Source organism: Scleropages formosus, chromosome 1 (assembly GCF_900964775.1).
Source record: "Scleropages formosus chromosome 1, fSclFor1.1, whole genome shotgun sequence".
Lineage (NCBI taxonomy): Eukaryota > Metazoa > Chordata > Actinopteri > Osteoglossiformes > Osteoglossidae > Scleropages > Scleropages formosus.
In genome coordinates this window covers 22995234-23012759 of record NC_041806.1, presented here as the reverse complement: position 1 = coordinate 23012759, position 17526 = coordinate 22995234, and the positions used below count along the sequence as shown (strand labels likewise).

The 17526-nt window shown below is 43.1% G+C and overlaps 1 protein-coding gene across 7 annotated transcripts in view; it reads right to left on the bottom strand.

Annotated features, from left to right (window-relative positions):
* Positions 1 to 4718: 4718 nt before the first annotated feature.
* atp11a (ATPase phospholipid transporting 11A) overlaps positions 4719 to 17526 on the bottom strand; it is a 54336-nt gene continuing 41528 nt past the window's right edge. For 2 of the 7 annotated variants that reach the window (XM_018750007.2, XM_018750009.2), the window contains exons 24-30: positions 17061 to 17188; positions 16735 to 16870; positions 16242 to 16265; positions 14095 to 14160; positions 13845 to 13948; positions 13504 to 13669; positions 4719 to 8646 (exon numbers count right to left, since the gene is read on the bottom strand). In XM_018750007.2, coding sequence (XP_018605523.1) covers positions 8404 to 8646; positions 13504 to 13669; positions 13845 to 13948; positions 14095 to 14160; positions 16242 to 16265; positions 16735 to 16870; positions 17061 to 17188 — 867 coding nt within the window. In that variant the 3' untranslated portion in view covers positions 4719 to 8403. Of the gene's footprint in view, positions 8647 to 10255; positions 10344 to 11068; positions 11137 to 12105; positions 12195 to 13503; positions 13670 to 13844; positions 13949 to 14094; positions 14161 to 16241; positions 16266 to 16734; positions 16871 to 17060; positions 17189 to 17526 lie in introns of those variants that run through there. The other 5 variants (XM_018750011.2, XM_018750013.2, XM_018750010.2 and 2 more) reach the window with 5 other exon arrangements.

The following is a 17526-nucleotide window of genomic DNA, read 5'->3' as shown; positions in this document are numbered from 1 at the left end:
TCCTCTTCATCAAGCTATTCAGGACAGATTTTATGAATTCTGATTTTGTGCTCCCAAACACTGAAAAGGAGGCTATTGTCCACTTCACACAAAACTGTAATTGATGATGGCTGTTACCCTTGATAAGGGAGTGTGTAAAATCGGTAACCTCGATTGGGATCTTTTACGACCGAGGGGAGGGCCGTGACTGACAGCGCTGTGTTTTTGTGCCATTTCTCCAATACAGAATGACTGAGATCAAACCTTCTTGACCTTCTGCTTGTTTGTTACATTTTTAAAAAAAAAAAAACCTATTCATGTCATTGGTCAAGTAAAAGGGTATGTTGCTGAAGAGCACTGGACATATTTGTACTGTACAGCTGACACAGATTGCATGAATCAACCACTGATCAAATCATTTTATGTCCCCAGTGTTCACTATTTGTACAGTACCAGATGTTATTCCATCTGGAATAAACTCTCATAAAATTATACGTATCCCACTAATTACTTTCAAGTCTTTAAAAATGTGTGCTTCATTTTATCTTTTTCAAAATAATAGTTAATAGTAATGTTTAGATGTAAAATAATCTTAAGACATAATATACCATTAAATTACTAAGTGTTTTTTTTTTTCCAAAAATCACAAGAATAAATAAGAGCTATTTGGCTCCTCACTCTTGGAACCCTTTCAAGAAGATGTTAAATGAGGAAGCTTAATTAGATTAAGAGAGTTAAGGTTTTTAATAGAGTATTTAATAACTGATGAAACCCCCTTCTGATAGGAGATTTGGAGACAGAACTGCATGATTATGTATTAGTATTCTCTCTTATAGCCAGGCTGGATTCTATCCATCTGGAAAATATTACAACTTTGTTATTATCACAAAAGCACTCCGGTTTGTCATCCTGTCCTCTCTATCCCAGCTACATCTGAGGTATCAGTTTATATTCATTTATATTAAGAAGGGGTAGTTGCAAGAGATTTTTTTAAAGGAATATACTTATGAAATGTTTTTTTTTTTTTTCCCCCCCTTAGCTGAAAATTAGACCGTGTTGTTTGTATTTAGTTGTTTTGTTTACTTTCTTTTTTGGCTGTTTTTGTATTGAATGCAGTTAATTCCAAATTGCTTCAAATTCACTGGGCCTTGTGAAAGTGTGGTGAGCAGGTACATCCCATCATTAGCGAAATGAAAATAAAGGCAAGTGCATGCAGGCCTGCAATTGTACAAGGAATAGTGGGGTTCTGAAAAGGTATTTTCTGTTGTTTACTAACATGAAGATTAAGAGGCTTAATTTTTCCATGCTTGACTTTTTTCCACAGTGATTTGAATCATAGTTGATTTTCCGTAGGAACTTGAAGTTTTTGGGCTCAAGGCAAAACCCGAGACTCCCCTGTGTACCCTCTCAACTCCCTACACCCAAATGATTGCTGAACAGAACTGGACCTGGAAAAGGAGAAAGCATGGTTGTAACTCTTGTAAGTAAATATCTTTGCTAAGGTGCGAAAAATAGCCCTAGCAGCATAAGTGACTTCAGGCAATATTCAAATGTATGAATGGAAATATTCCATGAGGTGGAACCATCTGCTAAGTAATGAAATGATTAACAGAACCACGTACAGCAGTGCTTACTGCTTTACTAGTACCATTTTCTACATAGTGCTGATGTGGCTGACATTTACGTGTATAACTTTTACAGTTGGTAGTTTCCCCGAGTAAGAAGCTGTATCTGGGATGTATGAATCTACTCAGTGATACTTCCACTGCTCCCCTAATGTGTGAATTCAACATTACAGTAATTGAGCAACTGCAACCGGTAATGGCACCATGATAGATTAGCCTGTACTCAGGGAAGGACTGTACCTGAACATCGAGATGATTGACGCACCGTAACTCAAGATAAACCCAGACCCATTAGTTATAATATTAGTCATGCCATAGTTTCATATTACAGCCGCACACGTTAAGTCTAAGCAATATTAGCCGACAAAAGCGTATGTTGAGCTCAGTGGTCAAGTGGTGTGCAGCAAAGAACCGTGTATGAGACAGCACTACCCCCAAGCATGGATCTTCACTCTGGGCATACAAGACTGGTAACAGACAGGGGAAGCTGGATTTTAGACGGTCACCTTAAAAATTACACACAGTATTCAGAGAATCCCTTTACATTTCAAACAAGCGCTTCTTTAATTTCGCTGCTCCGTCACACTTCTCCTCCTACGAGCGTCAGTGTGGAGCTCTGCTGTGTACCCACGCCACCCCAAAAGACTGCACTGTGTGTTTACTGGTGCCTCCGCTCTCTCCTCGCTCTGGGTTGATAACAAGTGAGCGCAGCACACGCAAAATACGAAGCAAAGGAACTGTGTTCCGATTCAAAAAACAATCTTAGCAAATGACAGAGCTGTTTCAGGGCTAATGGGAACACTTCACAGCCGGCTGACTCCACACAGTCCATTAAACATGCTCAATGGCAGCCGCTCTCAAAAAACTTCTCCAAGTACTAGAAGGCGCACCCACCTAGACATGGTTTATTACCATTAATTACTTTAATTTGTAATATTATGTGCTGCTGAGAAGGGCAATGACCTGTGTTTGACAACAGGACATCCCTGCTTGAAATTTCTTACGCAGTCCCGCCCTGTTATCCCTGCATCATTAACAGTATCAAAGTGTACATGAACCCATTGCTGCTCTCTCAGAATTATTTCTGCGTGTTTCTTTGTTAGCGCTGTGATATCTTGATCAGGGGGTTCTTTGTGCCATGCATCTTCTTGACCTTTCAGCCTGGTATGACCAAAGCATCATCCATAATATAATTAACTGCGCCAGGTGTTGAAAAGAGAAGGGTGCTCACCAGCGCTGGAGAAGAATGACTTGTGCAGCTTTCCGTTGTGATGAGGTGTTGGAGATGCGCTAGTGGATGGGCCCACTTCCGCTTTCTTTGCCTCTGTCTCTCTGTTCTGCAGTAGTTGTTGAGGAGGATAACAGTAGAGTGATACGCCAAGCGGGTTAACTCCATCACTTTGTTTGAATCAGCACTGTGTCTCTTCTGCTGTGGTGGAATTTCCTCTCTGATGTGTTGACTCTCAAACATATCCTTCGTCCAGGATCCTACTACAGGCACGCCTTTGGTCGGTTGCTATGAAGTGCAATGAATTGCTAGATAAATGCCATTCCGGTGTAACACAACAAAGAGGATCTGGGCTGGAATGTAGCTCTGAATATGGCAATAGTGTCCACGTCAGGTTTGGGATAGAAGCTTTTGTATCTGTGATAATAAGGAGAACACTGGCAAATACTGCTTGAATTGTATTTCTCAAAGGCTGGATTTCTCACTATGTAATTCGTACGGCGCCAGCAGTTAAACGACGTATCCAGTGATGCCAGAAAATCGGAGAGTACCTTATGTGAAGACGCAGCTCATTTTGGTGGGGGGGTTGAGAATGGGTCTTGCCGCCGTGAGTTTTGCACATCAGTTCTTGCTGTCTGTCGGCCAGAGGCCTCCAGAGCAGCCCCCACTGCTGTAGCTGCGGAGTGGGGTGTCATGGGGGAAAAAAAAGAGCCTTCAACAAGACTAGGCAGCTCCCCCCACCTCCTTCCTCCCCCTCCTTCCCCCAGAATCCTATTTCATGGTGCCAGGCTGGTTCCTACTTCTGTCTTAGCCATGCTCCTCCTAAACAGCACACTAAACCCATCTTCCGCGCTTTCAGGTTATTTTAATGCAGCGGCCTTTCTGTAGCAGCTCCCGTTCAACGTGCGGCTCTTGGTAACAGCATCGCGTCTGAGTCACAGGAGGTGACAGATCGCAGCTGTGGCAAGCAGGCCTTCCGATCGGGACAATCGGATTACTTGTCGTTTCCGTGTGGGGTGCTGGAACTGCTCGGACCAGCGCTGCCGATGCGCCGTGCGCGTCAGTGTGTTCAGTGTGTGCAGCACTTGCTGCTCCAGGGCTCTGCTCCCCTTTCTGAAAAAGCAGCACACCCCACACACTTAATCAGTGGAGTGAGATTCAAAATGTAACAGCGATGGAGTGGCGCCGTGTGCTTACTTCACATCGCTGCAGAAATCGTGTCTAATAGCTCGTTCAAAATACAAACATGTCAACAGAAATGTAGACCCTCCTTGTATGAGGACAGGAGAGTGGTTTACTGCAGTTGAGAGGGCAGTTAAAGTGGCAGCTGAGTGGCAGAAAGGAGAAAAGTTATGTAATAGGGACCCCTAGTGGTGGTAATGTAGAAATGAAGGTACCTCTTCCTGGGACCCTGTATTCATAAATCCTTATTTTGTTTTCTTTATCACAGGCAAATGTATAGTTTTCTCCCAAACGTACTACAGCAATGCGGCAAAATAAACAGTTGTCTATAGATACCGGTCTGATAAAAATGTATATAAAAGACCGCCCAAAATACATTACGAAAAGTACACTAAACATATACGCACACCTGTATAACCTGTAATATATATAGTATTGTATATAGTGTATATTCCAAGGGCAATATTTTTATATTTTGTGTTATGCACTGGAAGGCAGTGCATGTGTTCAGTATGAAAGAGGAAACTGTCACAAGCTGTGTCTTAGTAAACTCACATACTCAGAAGTGTGTCAAACATGTTTATTTGGTCACACTTTCACTAACAAGTTTTTTTTTTTTTTTTTTTTTTAAAGAAAATGGGATACAAATACCCCTTTTCAGTGTGAGAAATACAGATATCCTTTGAAAACAAACACATAAATGTTATTTACTGACATTTGAGAAATACATGTAACAAGAGCAGCATTTTAAAGCTATCATTTTGCATTTTTTTTTCCTCATTTTTGTTTAGCCGGCCTCTAATTTTGGTTATGAAACCAAAACAGATAAATTTCCAAATAAATAAAAGTAATTTTTTTTTTTTTTTCCTGGATAAAAAAGTAGCAAAACAAAGTTATTGTAAGGTTTACAAAGGACCTACATTGGTTAAAACTAGATCAACATTAATTGTATATGAGGGACACAGCAGTAGTGAGACAAGCATGAATGCCCATACACAACTAGTTAGCATTTGGTGATCTTGCAGTTATGCTTTTTGCAGGTGCTCTGTATATAGATGTCTGTCCAAAATGTTACAAATAGCAAAAGTGATGCTGTTAAGTGTGAAAAAGAATACAGTCATTTGTAAATGCACTATTTGTTCAAAATGACATCATGTTGCAGTTGCTTTTGCTCGACTACAGACCAAAAGGGTAGTACATTCAGAGTTACAGTTTGTGTTCAGCAACACTGAAAACAGACAGTGCACACCATCAAAGTCCTTTTCAAGCCACACAGTACTTTCAGCCAGGGAACGCTCCAGGATATGGAAAGTAGAACTTGGGAGGATCAAATCAAATTTTACTTCTACGGATAATTCTGCACTTTAGTGATCTCCGCACACTTCGTTCGAGATTTTCTCTTGTAAGCCATGAAAATATCTAAAAAGGGGGACTCTTTGGTTTGGCATCCATATCCTGCCGACTTCCCTGAATAAAATGTACCTCACAGCTTCGGTAAATTACAGGAAATTATGTTTCATGTCATGTGTGACACAAGAAAGCACCTGAGGTAGCCCAAAACAAACCTTTTGTGCCAAAAACAATGACGTTCTTTCCCAAGAAGGTGGATTCAGCTCAGTGAGGGCAGTTAAGCACAGCAATGCAGGATGTGCACTAAGTAACAATCCCAGCAAGTGTGGCCAAACCAGCAGTCAGGACACATTCAGACAAAGACACAACAGCAGCTTTGGACCTGTGTGAAAGTTCATCTTTCACTGATTCAGTGTGACATAACTTATATACATTTTATTTTTCTTGCCCTCACAGAACAAATAAATAGTGGACAAGCTCATGTTTTATGATTTTGTGACACGTCAGTGCCTTTTGATTTAAAATTCCGTATAAATTGAAAAGACTCCTAGTCTCACCTCTGAGCCAAACACCCCCAGAGGGCAATAACATTTCTTTACTCTCACATTCTTTAATATTGAAGTTGCCTTTACACTTAATGACTTACTAAACATGTTTATGTATTAAGCACTTTCAAGTTTATCAAATTATGACAGCTTAAAATAAAGATTTGAAAAACTTCAGTTTATCCCCCACCATTCTAGATGCCTGTTTTAAAAATAAAACATCTTACCAAAGAGAGCACAATTAAAATTTCATCTGAAGGCAATTGGCAAACATCAAGCAACTATTAATTTGTATACTGAGGGGAAAAAAGTTGGTCTTCAAAGTGTTGCCACCTGTCTGCTGCTGACCCTGCGATACATTCTGTTTTTATGTGCAGGAACAGTGTTGCGCCACAAGAGGGCATGAGTGAGCAAGACAGCGCCTGGCCACAACCAGGTGTGCGTTATGTCCCTTCTGGCCACAAGGGGGCGCGTGTGGCAGGTGGACTGCGGTGAGGAAAGGAGGTTGTGAACAGGAGGAGGACAGGATGGCCACCGAGAGCACAGATCCTCAAGACATGGCTACACAAGCAGGACGAAAAAGAGAAAAATGAAAGCAAATCATCAGGAGGGATGGAGACGAACAGAAAGGTGAAACAGGAGCTCGTGTCTCAGGTCGCACTTTGAAGAGCATGAGATGCCCCTTGTACATACAGGTAGGGTACAGTGTACATATTTACACATTAAAAATAGTATTTCTCTCACGATTAATCCCCACAGCTAATCTGTTACACACAAAACATGACGATAAATATAACAATATCAATGCTGCATGAGAAAAAAAAAAATCAGGACTGAGGACAAATGACGATGACAAACGAAGACGTCAGTGACACGTAACAGGTGATCCTTTTTGGCCGAAAACACAGAGCGCAGCATGAGCACAGCAGCAACGGACAAAACAGGACGTGAAGTACCGAGTGACAGGCAGTCACATTGGCCATAACAGCGCAAAAAAGTGAACACAGAAACCGAGCGCTTTGTGGTCCCCACCTTGGCTGCAGTTCAGCCCAACCTGACACACACATGCCCCACCTGCTGATGGAGGTGCAGTTATTTTAAGGCAGGATGGCTAGAGCTTACAATTCTTCAAAAAGCCTGTTTCTCCCCAAAGGCCCCACCGTAAGGCAACGACACGAAACGTGTGTGTACTTTTCCTCATCCTTTGGCTGAGGGACTACTGTGTAACAGAAAGGAAACACTGTAGTATTAAGGCAGAGTAATAGTTTTCGGACACAAGTACTAGGCTTCTACAACACCACAAGGCTGGACTACACATGTGACATTCAGCGTGACGTGGACATGGGGATGACACAAGAGCAGCAGCACAAAGCAGCACGTCACACACAAATACTGTAAACTGGCTGCCATGGCGACAGGTGACAAACAGCTCTAGAGCTTCCAGACCTACAGCTGTGTTTACATGGTAACCTTCTGACTCTTAGGAGACAGGAAATAGATAAACAGTTACAGGGTTGCATGTATAATAGTGTATGTTGGGTGACCTTAAAAAAAACACATAGGTGTAATGACAACCTCCTTTTGCAGCCACAAAGCGCTTAACAACCCTATAAGTGTGCAGTAATTTCTTGACAAACTTGGGTCCAAAATGGATGTTACAGCAACAAAATAAAGGATTATCGTTGACAGGGAGCTAACATTTGGAATTTTACACATAACTGTGTGTTACATTTTTACCATATCTGTGTCGGACTGGGCCAAGTGACACCCGCAACGTGACAACCCAGTTACAGCAGGTTTCTAGACAGGGTCTGTGTCTCTCTCTCTCTCTCTCTCTCTCTCTCTCTATCACAGACACACACACCAGTGTCTACGGGGACCAGTCTAGCTTGGTCTACTTTTACAATGACTTACAATGAAAGAAGGTAAAACACAGTCCTACGGAGTGTTTCTTGACAAAAGATTTGCACAAAGGCAACACCAGTTTGTTCTACAAGCAGCAGAAAGGAAAAGGGGGAAAAAAAAGAGAAAAGAAAGACAAAAAGGTCAGTTAAACAAGTGGACACGGCTGTTCATTCAGTGCATATGCAGAGGTGTCAGTTCCTCTTGCTCTGCCTACACGAAACAGACAGTTGATCGCAACGCTCCTAATGCCAGATTTTGCTTCAAGTAATTTCACCTGGAGGGAGGAGGGGAGGCAGGGGCAGGCTGCAGGGCATGACTGGAGTTACACAGGGCTCACGCTCTCACCGCAGCATCACGGGGGTAGCAGGTCACGCAGTCCTGGACAGTGTGGTGGGACCACACGCAACAGTCACACCACAGGGTTGGAGGAGCAGAGAAGGAATCCAGGGGCTACAATCCCACAACCATATGGGTCTCCTCAGCTCCCAGGTTAAAGTCACTGACACCTGCAAAGGTGCCACTTTGCAGGGGTCGCTTGTTTACTTGTTTGTTTTTCTAAAGGCATAGGTAAGGGTAAGCGAAGCCTGGGTTACACTGAGGTTTCGTGGCCCCCCCAGCTGTAAGCAGAGTGAAGGCCAAGATGTCCAAAGGAGGAGCTAAAGGTGCAGTAGTCGGCACCACCTCCCCAGTGGGTGTACATGAGCTTTTTGGAAGGGTGCTCAGACCTTCTTGGGTTGAGGTGATGGGCATCGGCGGCCTTGTGGTGGGACGCATGCAGCGAGGACAGCGGCGTGAACTCCGACAGGTGCCCCTGGTACAGCTTGTCCGCATTCTGGAAGGATCAAGACACAGGAGCGTCAATGCGACTGCACAGCGATTCGAGTCTCAAGCACAGGCCACAGACAGGCACAAGCGGAGTGGGATGCAAGTGAGGAAAAGTAACAGTATGGCGTGTATTCAGCCCGTTCCCCCGTGGGTGTGAATGCGAAGTCACTCGTGTTTAAGGCATGCAGGTACTCTGACACAACAAGCTGTCCGTTCCCAGAGTTAGCAATTCGATGACGTCCCCATGATGTCACCAGAGAAGATTTACCTTTAGGGTACAATAAGACTATACGATGTGGTATTTCACATACAGTGCTCCTTGATAGTATGTGGATCCTATAGGGATGCTTATTGTTCTTATATATTAAAATAAACTGGTAAAATCTAAATGTTAATTCAAAATCAATGTATAAAATGAATAAATGACTATAATTTACGCACCTGATTCCACTTACCTACTTGGTTTAGCCAATTCAACTTGTGCTTCGCTTATTTTTGCACCTGCACAACTTGTGTGTTTCTACTACACACGATTTCCTCTAAAGCAACATATGGAATTGGTCATTACACACCTATTAAGTCACATGAGAAACACTGATTTTCATTAAATAAGTATTTTGTGGTAAAACTAGGGGACACATGGGGTTCACCTACTTTCAAGCAGCACTATATTTCATGGTAGTATTTATTTAATGTCTAGCAGTTGCTTTCCAAATCGCCTAATATTTGTTAGAATAAAATTAACAAGATGCCAGTCTCTGATAGACCAGCTAGAGTTTGGGATTTCTGAAATGCTGTTGAAATCAGGTGTGTGCTGTTTGTACTGCTCCTTCTGGCTGTAAAAGCAGGTCTGTCTGAGCTCCTCTCCAGGGAATCCCAGCCAGAGTGCGTTCCTTCGATGCCCTGTCCAGGATGGGAACCTGTGTCCGTGTCGCTTCCTATCGCGCTGTGGGAGTAATTGCTTGGAAGCGAAGGCGAGGGCTGCGAGCGTGTGCCTGCGCTGATGCACTACATTCCAGCCCTTTCCCTAAAAGCTAGTCATCCATCAGCCTCGTGGCTTCCAAGCAACGCATCACTGTTTACCAAAGACTGAGACACCCATCTTTGATAAACAGCAGTTCGAGGAGGAAGAAGGGTGGTTTTTTCCCTCACAGATTTCCAACCCGATTCTCACCACCTGCAGAATCATTCCGAACTCTAGAGGGCAGCAGCTGCTTCTGTTTGACTGCTGAGGTCTGACAAGTGGGGCACAACTTGAGAAGACATGCTAGGTTTGAATTGCGTGTTTTTCATTTCATTTTCTTACTTCACCTTGAACTTCTCTGACGTTCTATTTTAACCGTTTACAAAATGAGTGTATGTTACTGTCAGGTACTTCTTGTTATCTAGGGATACTTTTCTACATTCTGGCCATAGTAGAGTGCAGGAGCCACTGAGGTGTGAGGTTGTCCCATCCCGGCATGCGTCTGTGTCAGTGTGGAATTGAGGACATGGCCTCAGAGCCACCCAATGTAACGAAGACCACCGCGACCAACTAACCATTCCCCCCCCCTCCCATCAAGAGAAGCACACAGCACACTGCAAACCCCTCCCCCTGTGGTTACCATGGTACCGCTAGGCCTCAGTGGTGGATTGAGGCCCATCCAGGAGCGAGTCCTGACTGTGTGTGTGCACCCGCTCAAAGGGTCTATCTGCCTTCATCCTCTGTGAACAGCAGGGAACAGAAACACTTAAACATGGGCTGCTGGGAGTCCACGCCACAAGCGGGACCCAACTGGCATTTTCTCAACCGCGGAGATGCCACGGAACCAACGCAGGCGGGACGAGCAACATCAAACTGTGGATTTCAGGTCCAAAACCAGCAACAAGAATGCAGTGGGAGGAGATGAGCTGATGGGTTACCTTGAGGTTGACACCTGGATTTGGGCACATTAAGGTAACCCCACAACTGTAACCCATTACAGGAACCATAAAACTGGATCTTAGGCTCAGGAGGCTTAGGCTTCGAGTTACATTCAAATGCAGTGGGCTATATAGTGCTGGGGAGCTCTGTGTAAGTAGAGTTCTATGTGTAGCTGGACTGAGTCTTTCTCCGCACCTAAAATGTGGTTCACTTGCTCTTTTTTGTCACCAGTTAAGTGAGACGCGAAACTGTTGAAGAGCTCAAAGACTTACGAGCACAGAGACGCACGCCGTACGAGTCGGTGTCAATTCTCCGCAGCTAACTGCGTTCTCAGAACAGTCACCTCTCTTCGTCTTTGTCTTTTCTTTACCGCTTCACTATTCCCGCAGGTCACCTGCAGTACTGCCGCTTGACATTGCTCTGCTCGTCCTAGTCCTACCTTTCGTCTTCTTGCCCGAAAATGAATTTCTGTCTGGGGTTTACACGACCAATTATTCCACCAAGACTTCTGAGCAGAAAAGTGAAGAGCTATGAGGAGACAGCCCTGCACTAACGCTGATCAGTCCTGCTGATGTCAGAACGACTGTAATAAACCTGCAAGGGGAAAAAGGTTAATGCACTGATGTCACTGATGGCATGTTGCACAGCTGACCAGCACATTTTAAGCATGAGGATGACCTTTCACATCGGACCTTAGGGAGCAGTCCAAATAATTGATGAGAGGGAAATTCCACAGCTGGCTTTCCCAAGAAACATCTTTTAACACGCAACCCTTCTGTCACATCAGAGGGTGTTATGAACCCTGGGGCCACGGCATCAGTTGGTGTCTCAAACACCCAGAGTGATTCTGTGGACCTGACCGGACCTGATTCTGCCAAAAAATACCACTAGCCTTCCCAGAGCCAAGGGTGAGCATATCTTTTCTTCTATTCGTCCTCACTTTTATTGATCTTTTTCCTACAAGATGGATGGCAATACAGTGGGTCCGATGTGAACGGCTCACTCACAGCAGTTTGGACACAGGAAACCACCAACATGAACACAAAACGATCACGAGCACAAAAATCTCCCTGCATGCAGTTTACGGCTCAGGACCAGGATGAGAATGAATTGTGCCACGGGACACATGCATGTGAGCTCAGGTCACCATGATGATGGCTCAGGACTAGTGGAGAATTTAAATTGAACTCTTTTCGGTGTCACATTTATTCCCATTATGACAACGCTATTTCAGGTCTCTTTCTTGACGTCACAGCCAGGTGTCCCAATTCGCTGCTACTTTTCAAACTAAAAAGTGAGTTTCCCGTCAGCCAGCTGACAAACAGACCATTCGCACAGTATGTGCAGCACAGCTCATCACAGCCTGTTGAGGTTATTAAGAATTTGATCATTTGGTTTTGAAGAGAGAAGTCTAGAATATTCAGTGCAAAGCAGGCATGCACCCAGTGAGACCTGCAGTGATGTGAAAGTCCAACGAGAAACACAAATGCTAACATCCTGAGTCGTGCCATCATGACCTGGGAGTACAAACATGGCATCATGCAGAAAGGGTTCGACAGTCACCTCCGGTCCCATTAGAAACTTATACTGCTGGAGGTCTGGGATAGCATAAAAATAGTGGACTGCTCAACATTAAGGCACTTTCGCTTTGTCTGCCGTTTCCCAGGAGACAGAGCCGGACGCAGATATCAGAGGTCAGAGGTTACGGAAACACAGAGGAGTAGCAGGAGGGAGTCAGCAGGTGAGGGCCAGGGCAAAGGAAACAAGTGGTAAAGATCATTAATAGAGATACGCAGATTTTCTCTGTAACACACACTTCACATTAAAAAACTGCCAGTCTTGGTGAATAGGAATAAGAAAATAGAAAGATGAAAAAGCTTTAAAAAAATTTCTGAATTTTGAATGCTCTGAAATGTAGGTAATATGTATATTTTGTATATTTTGCATGTAACATACAGTCTGTTGTTTACATTGTTAAAACTTGTTCTATATTTTTCTGTAAGGTCTTTCCTGTGCAGTGTACTTTAAGTGGTGTGCATGTAATTATTTTCCTCAGCACTGAACACAGCACAATAAATTGCACATTACTCTGATTCTGAGAGTACCACAGAAACACTGCGATGCTGTATTTACTTTTCGACGCTGTCTCTCGCCTAAAGCAACGAGGTGCAGGTCATCACCTTTAAAGGGCACCACCATTCATGGAGCTCACATGAGCAATATTTAATAATCCTGTTCATATCAACAGTTTGCAGACTGAGTCCCCGAAGAAAAAGTAAGTTAAAAATGGAACTGACAGAATAAGTTACATTTCTACTGCTGGCAATTTTCCTTCCTTAGGAGGGTTGCTGCGTTTCACAGTATTTGCACAGTGAGTTCAAAAGCAGCACAGGACGGAGGAGCACAGTGAGTGTTACTGCTACACGGTTCTGGGAAATGTCCCGTCCAGGAACCTGGCCTCTAGTTTAAGAGTCGCAGGGATCGGGGAAGAACTCGTACCTCATACTGGCATTTTTCTTTTCCTTTTAACAAGCTATCGACCCAACTCAACCTCTTCAAGTGCCAGTCTTTTCTTTTACCTTTAACCCAAGTGTATTTGTACTTTTAGTTGTATTAAGGATTCATGTTTAAACAGTGTACTGATTGCCCAATTCAGCATTGTTACTGGTGTCACAAATTTGTGGAAATGAACTCAGAAATCTCAGAAATCCTTTCAGAACATAGGAGAAGAACTGCAAACATAGCACAGGTCGTTCACTTACTTCTAATATCGCTGGATGACATCCAGAGCAAATGTAAATCTAAAAGCCATTTGATTATCATGAAATAATATATATGCAACAGTTCATATTTGCACTTTTATGTGCATGTATACTGTCTCATGAAGTGTTCACAATTTACAGCAGTCAATGCTGAAGTATGTCAAGAACAATTGGGGTGCGGTGCAAAGGCACAGCCTACCTGGATGCGCTCAGTGGTGGTGGGCCACAGGGCCCGGCACATGACCTTCTTCACCACATCGGGCAGCAGGCTTACTGTGATGAGCAGGATGATGCAGAGCCAGGCGGGCCCACTGGACAACATCTGCATGAACACGTAGTACATGCGCTGGTAGTTTAGGAAGGGCCTGTGGGGAGCCAGGTGGGAAGTGGAAGAACATGAAAAGCCAAGCGAGGCCCCAAATCAGGAGCAATATTTTCAATTTTTTTGTTCTGCCTCATTTTTCCATTGTATGATAGTGCCTAAGGTAATGAATTTAGATATAACAAGGCAAGGTCAAGTGGCAAGATGGTGAAACTGACCAAATGATGCCTCCCCACAGCAGGGAAAAAACGACATAGAAAAGCAATGACCCCCAAATGACAAAGTGGTTGATCCACGTCCAGTAGTGTGTGTCCAGAGCAAGCTGTGACAGGAAAGTGGAGCGCATAAGGTAAAGGCATTTTTACAAAGCTAAACCATGAAATGAAACTGCATACACAAACACATTCATCATGCTATTTATATCATGAGTAATTAAACAATTCCATCATTAAAATATAGGATAATTACCTTTAGTGTGACTGTGAATACCAGCACGGTGAAGACAAGAGTCCCAAAAGTCCAGTTTCCAAACATCTGCAAAAAGTAAGTTTTAAGAATAATAAGGTAAGATACCGACAAAATGGACACACAGTCTGGTACGTATAACGTTTCATGTTCGTTTCCATGATGTTATGGTAATTCAGTCTGAAAGCAAGGTTCCTAGTGCTAACATGACTGCTGCAGACCTCATTTGCAGGGCTAACAAATACTAATCGGACTCACACTACTGGCTCACTTGACGCCTTAAAGCAAGAGGTAAAACTTTTTTATGCAGCACTCATTGATGTATTCCTTGTTTTGTTCCTGCTCGCAATCCAGCTAATGCCAGGTGTGAAATAAACATGCGTCACAGAACATTAAGCATCAAAGTGACAGTGAGAAATTCATAAATAAGAGCAATCCATGCAGTCTTCAATGTCCTTGATGAAGGTAAGACACACCAGGCTGTCTGGCTATTCGGTGGGAAAACACTTGCAAAGTTTCTGATGTTTTGACTGTCAGGAATGTGATAGCAATGTTAGGAAAAAGCTACATTATTCGCCATACCACCTTCGCATCTAAACACTGAAAACTTCTTTACGGGCTTCGTTGGTGTCAGAGTTGGTATGTCGCTGTGTCATCTGTCACTTCACTGGGCCAACATTCATACCCACTGGAAACATCGGACAGAGTGAAATCTGCATCTAGCAGTATCTCCGAGTGCTTTTACTAGTCTTTCAATCAAGTCAGAACCAGTGTTATTACGAAGTCGCTGATCTCTGTGTGCCAAGGTACAACTAGTAAAAGCCTTCGATTTCTCCATACCATCTTACAACTCAATTTTAACTAAGAAACCTACATCAAAATCTTCCCGCTTGGTCACAAGTGTTTCCCATCAACAATCTGTCACTGTGGTAAATAAGCCATGGTCACATTAAGGGGAGTTGTAAAGTGTGGTCTGTGCAGGTGGGAACACCACACTTACACAACACTCAGAAGTAGTTATACACCAGAAGGTAGCAAAAATCACAGCACTCAACAAATATTGCAAAGCACAATGCAGCACTTCACGCCTCCAAAGAACACAAGACTGCCTGTGTGTCTTCACACTTTCACATTACCTTTGTCAAGTCCTTCATTACGCTTTCGTCATTAAAATGTAAACTGTAATCGATGGATCGTTTCCATTTTCCAGAAGTTTGATTTCAGACAAAACCTACTGACATATCGCTGTTATAATGCTAAATGAAATATTGTTTGTCATTGTTTTGTCAAACGGGCAAAAATGTCTGGAGCAACCACACATATTTCTACATTTTGAAAATCCAAACAAACACATAAATCATGTATTTTCTAACAAATTAAGATATGCATACTGTCACCCATATTAGCTGACAGTTTTATGAAATCTGTAAACAAAAAAAGCACCAGTAGCGAAAATTCCAACCGTAATAAACTTAAATTGCAGCAACTCCAAATATATTGTAATGTTAAATATTACTACAAAAAATCCTAAGAATGAAGGAAAAAACCCACTTGAACACGGCGACTTCTTTAGCTCTTAAAAAGTGTCACCTTACACCTTTTTACATGAAACATTTTGATTTAACATCTGTTCCTTTTTCCTGCAGCCCAAGCTAATGAAAAGTGATGGATTAGGATTCTCAGTTCCACTCTAAGGATTTCGACTACATTTTTCCTTTTCAACAAAAGGTTAGTACTTTGCCACAGGGTAGTGTACTGAGCTTCCTCCTGTTTAGTCTTGTATCCGGATTTTTGCAAGGTGATGCCATCCTAACATACCATGTATGAGAGACTTGTTACAAACAGTCTGATACCAGACCATACATACTAACAGTCCAAACCCCGCGGCAAAATAGGGTGCAACACAAGAAAAACATTTATTCTTAGGTTACTTATGCTAAAAAAATGGAACAGGACGTGAAGGAGACACCTACTGGAACCTTGAACAGGTGGGGCAGGGGGTGCTGGGGTGGGGGCAACAGACTGTTAAGATAGCCGAGAGGTTTACATATATGCCAGGCAGTATGCACTGCAAGGATCTCTTTAGGTACGGGATGGGAACGGGGCGGTGAAACAAAAACTGGAGGACAGACAGAGGGGAACAGGCTTACCATCTGTGTGTTGGTGGTCATTAGCTGAAGAGAAGAAGAGAAGCGAAAAAAGCGAAAGAAACGGGATCGCAGGAAGAGGAGGAAAAAGAAGGGGAAATAAGGACAAAAAGTAAAGAAATTAGGATGTTAAAACTGAAAAACAAAGACAAAAATGCAATCAAAAAGGCTAATATGATATAAATAAACAGCACAGAGAAGGATGTTTGCAACTCAACATGTTAGCAAGCTGTAGTTTTAATGGGACCCCAGTAATGCTTTTGTGACTGATACTCAAAGAGCGCTTAGCCATGTAAGTACCCATGGCATGTTATCAACGTTGCACGTAACATTAGAGCTTCAAAAATCCGTGTTCAACACTGCCTCGGGGCCTAACTGTAAAAACTGCTGCGCAAAATTACATCTAGTTTAAACTGCCAAGTCTCGAAGGCTATGAACGGCTGTTGACCTCCGCTCAAAGTTCAGAGAAGCCCTATAGCCGATGCCAGGGACTCACCTGTCCATTGCTGGTGAAGGTGGTGTTGTCAAACAGGAAATAAGCACCAAAGAAGAACACGACCGCATCAAACACCCCAAGGAAAGTCCAGTAGATAAAGATTCTCCAGCGGAGGAGGGAGTTCTTGGCAATGTCCCTGGAAAAAAAAAGGAAAACGAGGTGGAAGACATCAGTTATAGTAAGTACATCTTTTTATACTATTTGTTGTTATAGCTATTTTCATATTGCACATGACAATTCTTGCAATCTCTCCTACATGTTGTGCAGTACCACAAAATACAGCGCTTCATGTTGGGACAGGTGCAGATTTCCTGTCTTGTCCTCACCTGTACAGAGAAGGGTCTCTTTTCAGGATGTCCATGTTGATGTGCTGCTCAATGAGGCTGTACAGCAGGATGGGCAGGGAGGTGAAGCTGATGTTGTAGAGTGTGAGATAGGCCGTGTCGTATAGCGGCTGGAGGTCACAAATCAAGCACAGCACTGTCACTGGTCACAGTAAGTCAGTCAGTCAGTACACTGCTCAAGCTTTGGGGACATTCCATTTCTGAAAGTGTGTGCCTAAACTCCTCAGACCCATCAAAAAAATGCTTTCTGAAGTATTTCTGGGATTCCCAGGAGATTATCTAGCCCAACCATGAAACATGTAGTCCCATTTAAATTTCTTCCACAAGAAAAATTAACATTTGATTTGCTCCAAGGAATTCTAGAAGGTTTAGACACCCTTCCGGAAGTCATTAAAAAGTGATATTTCATCATACCTGTGATATATTGGAATTGGAATGTCCTCTACAC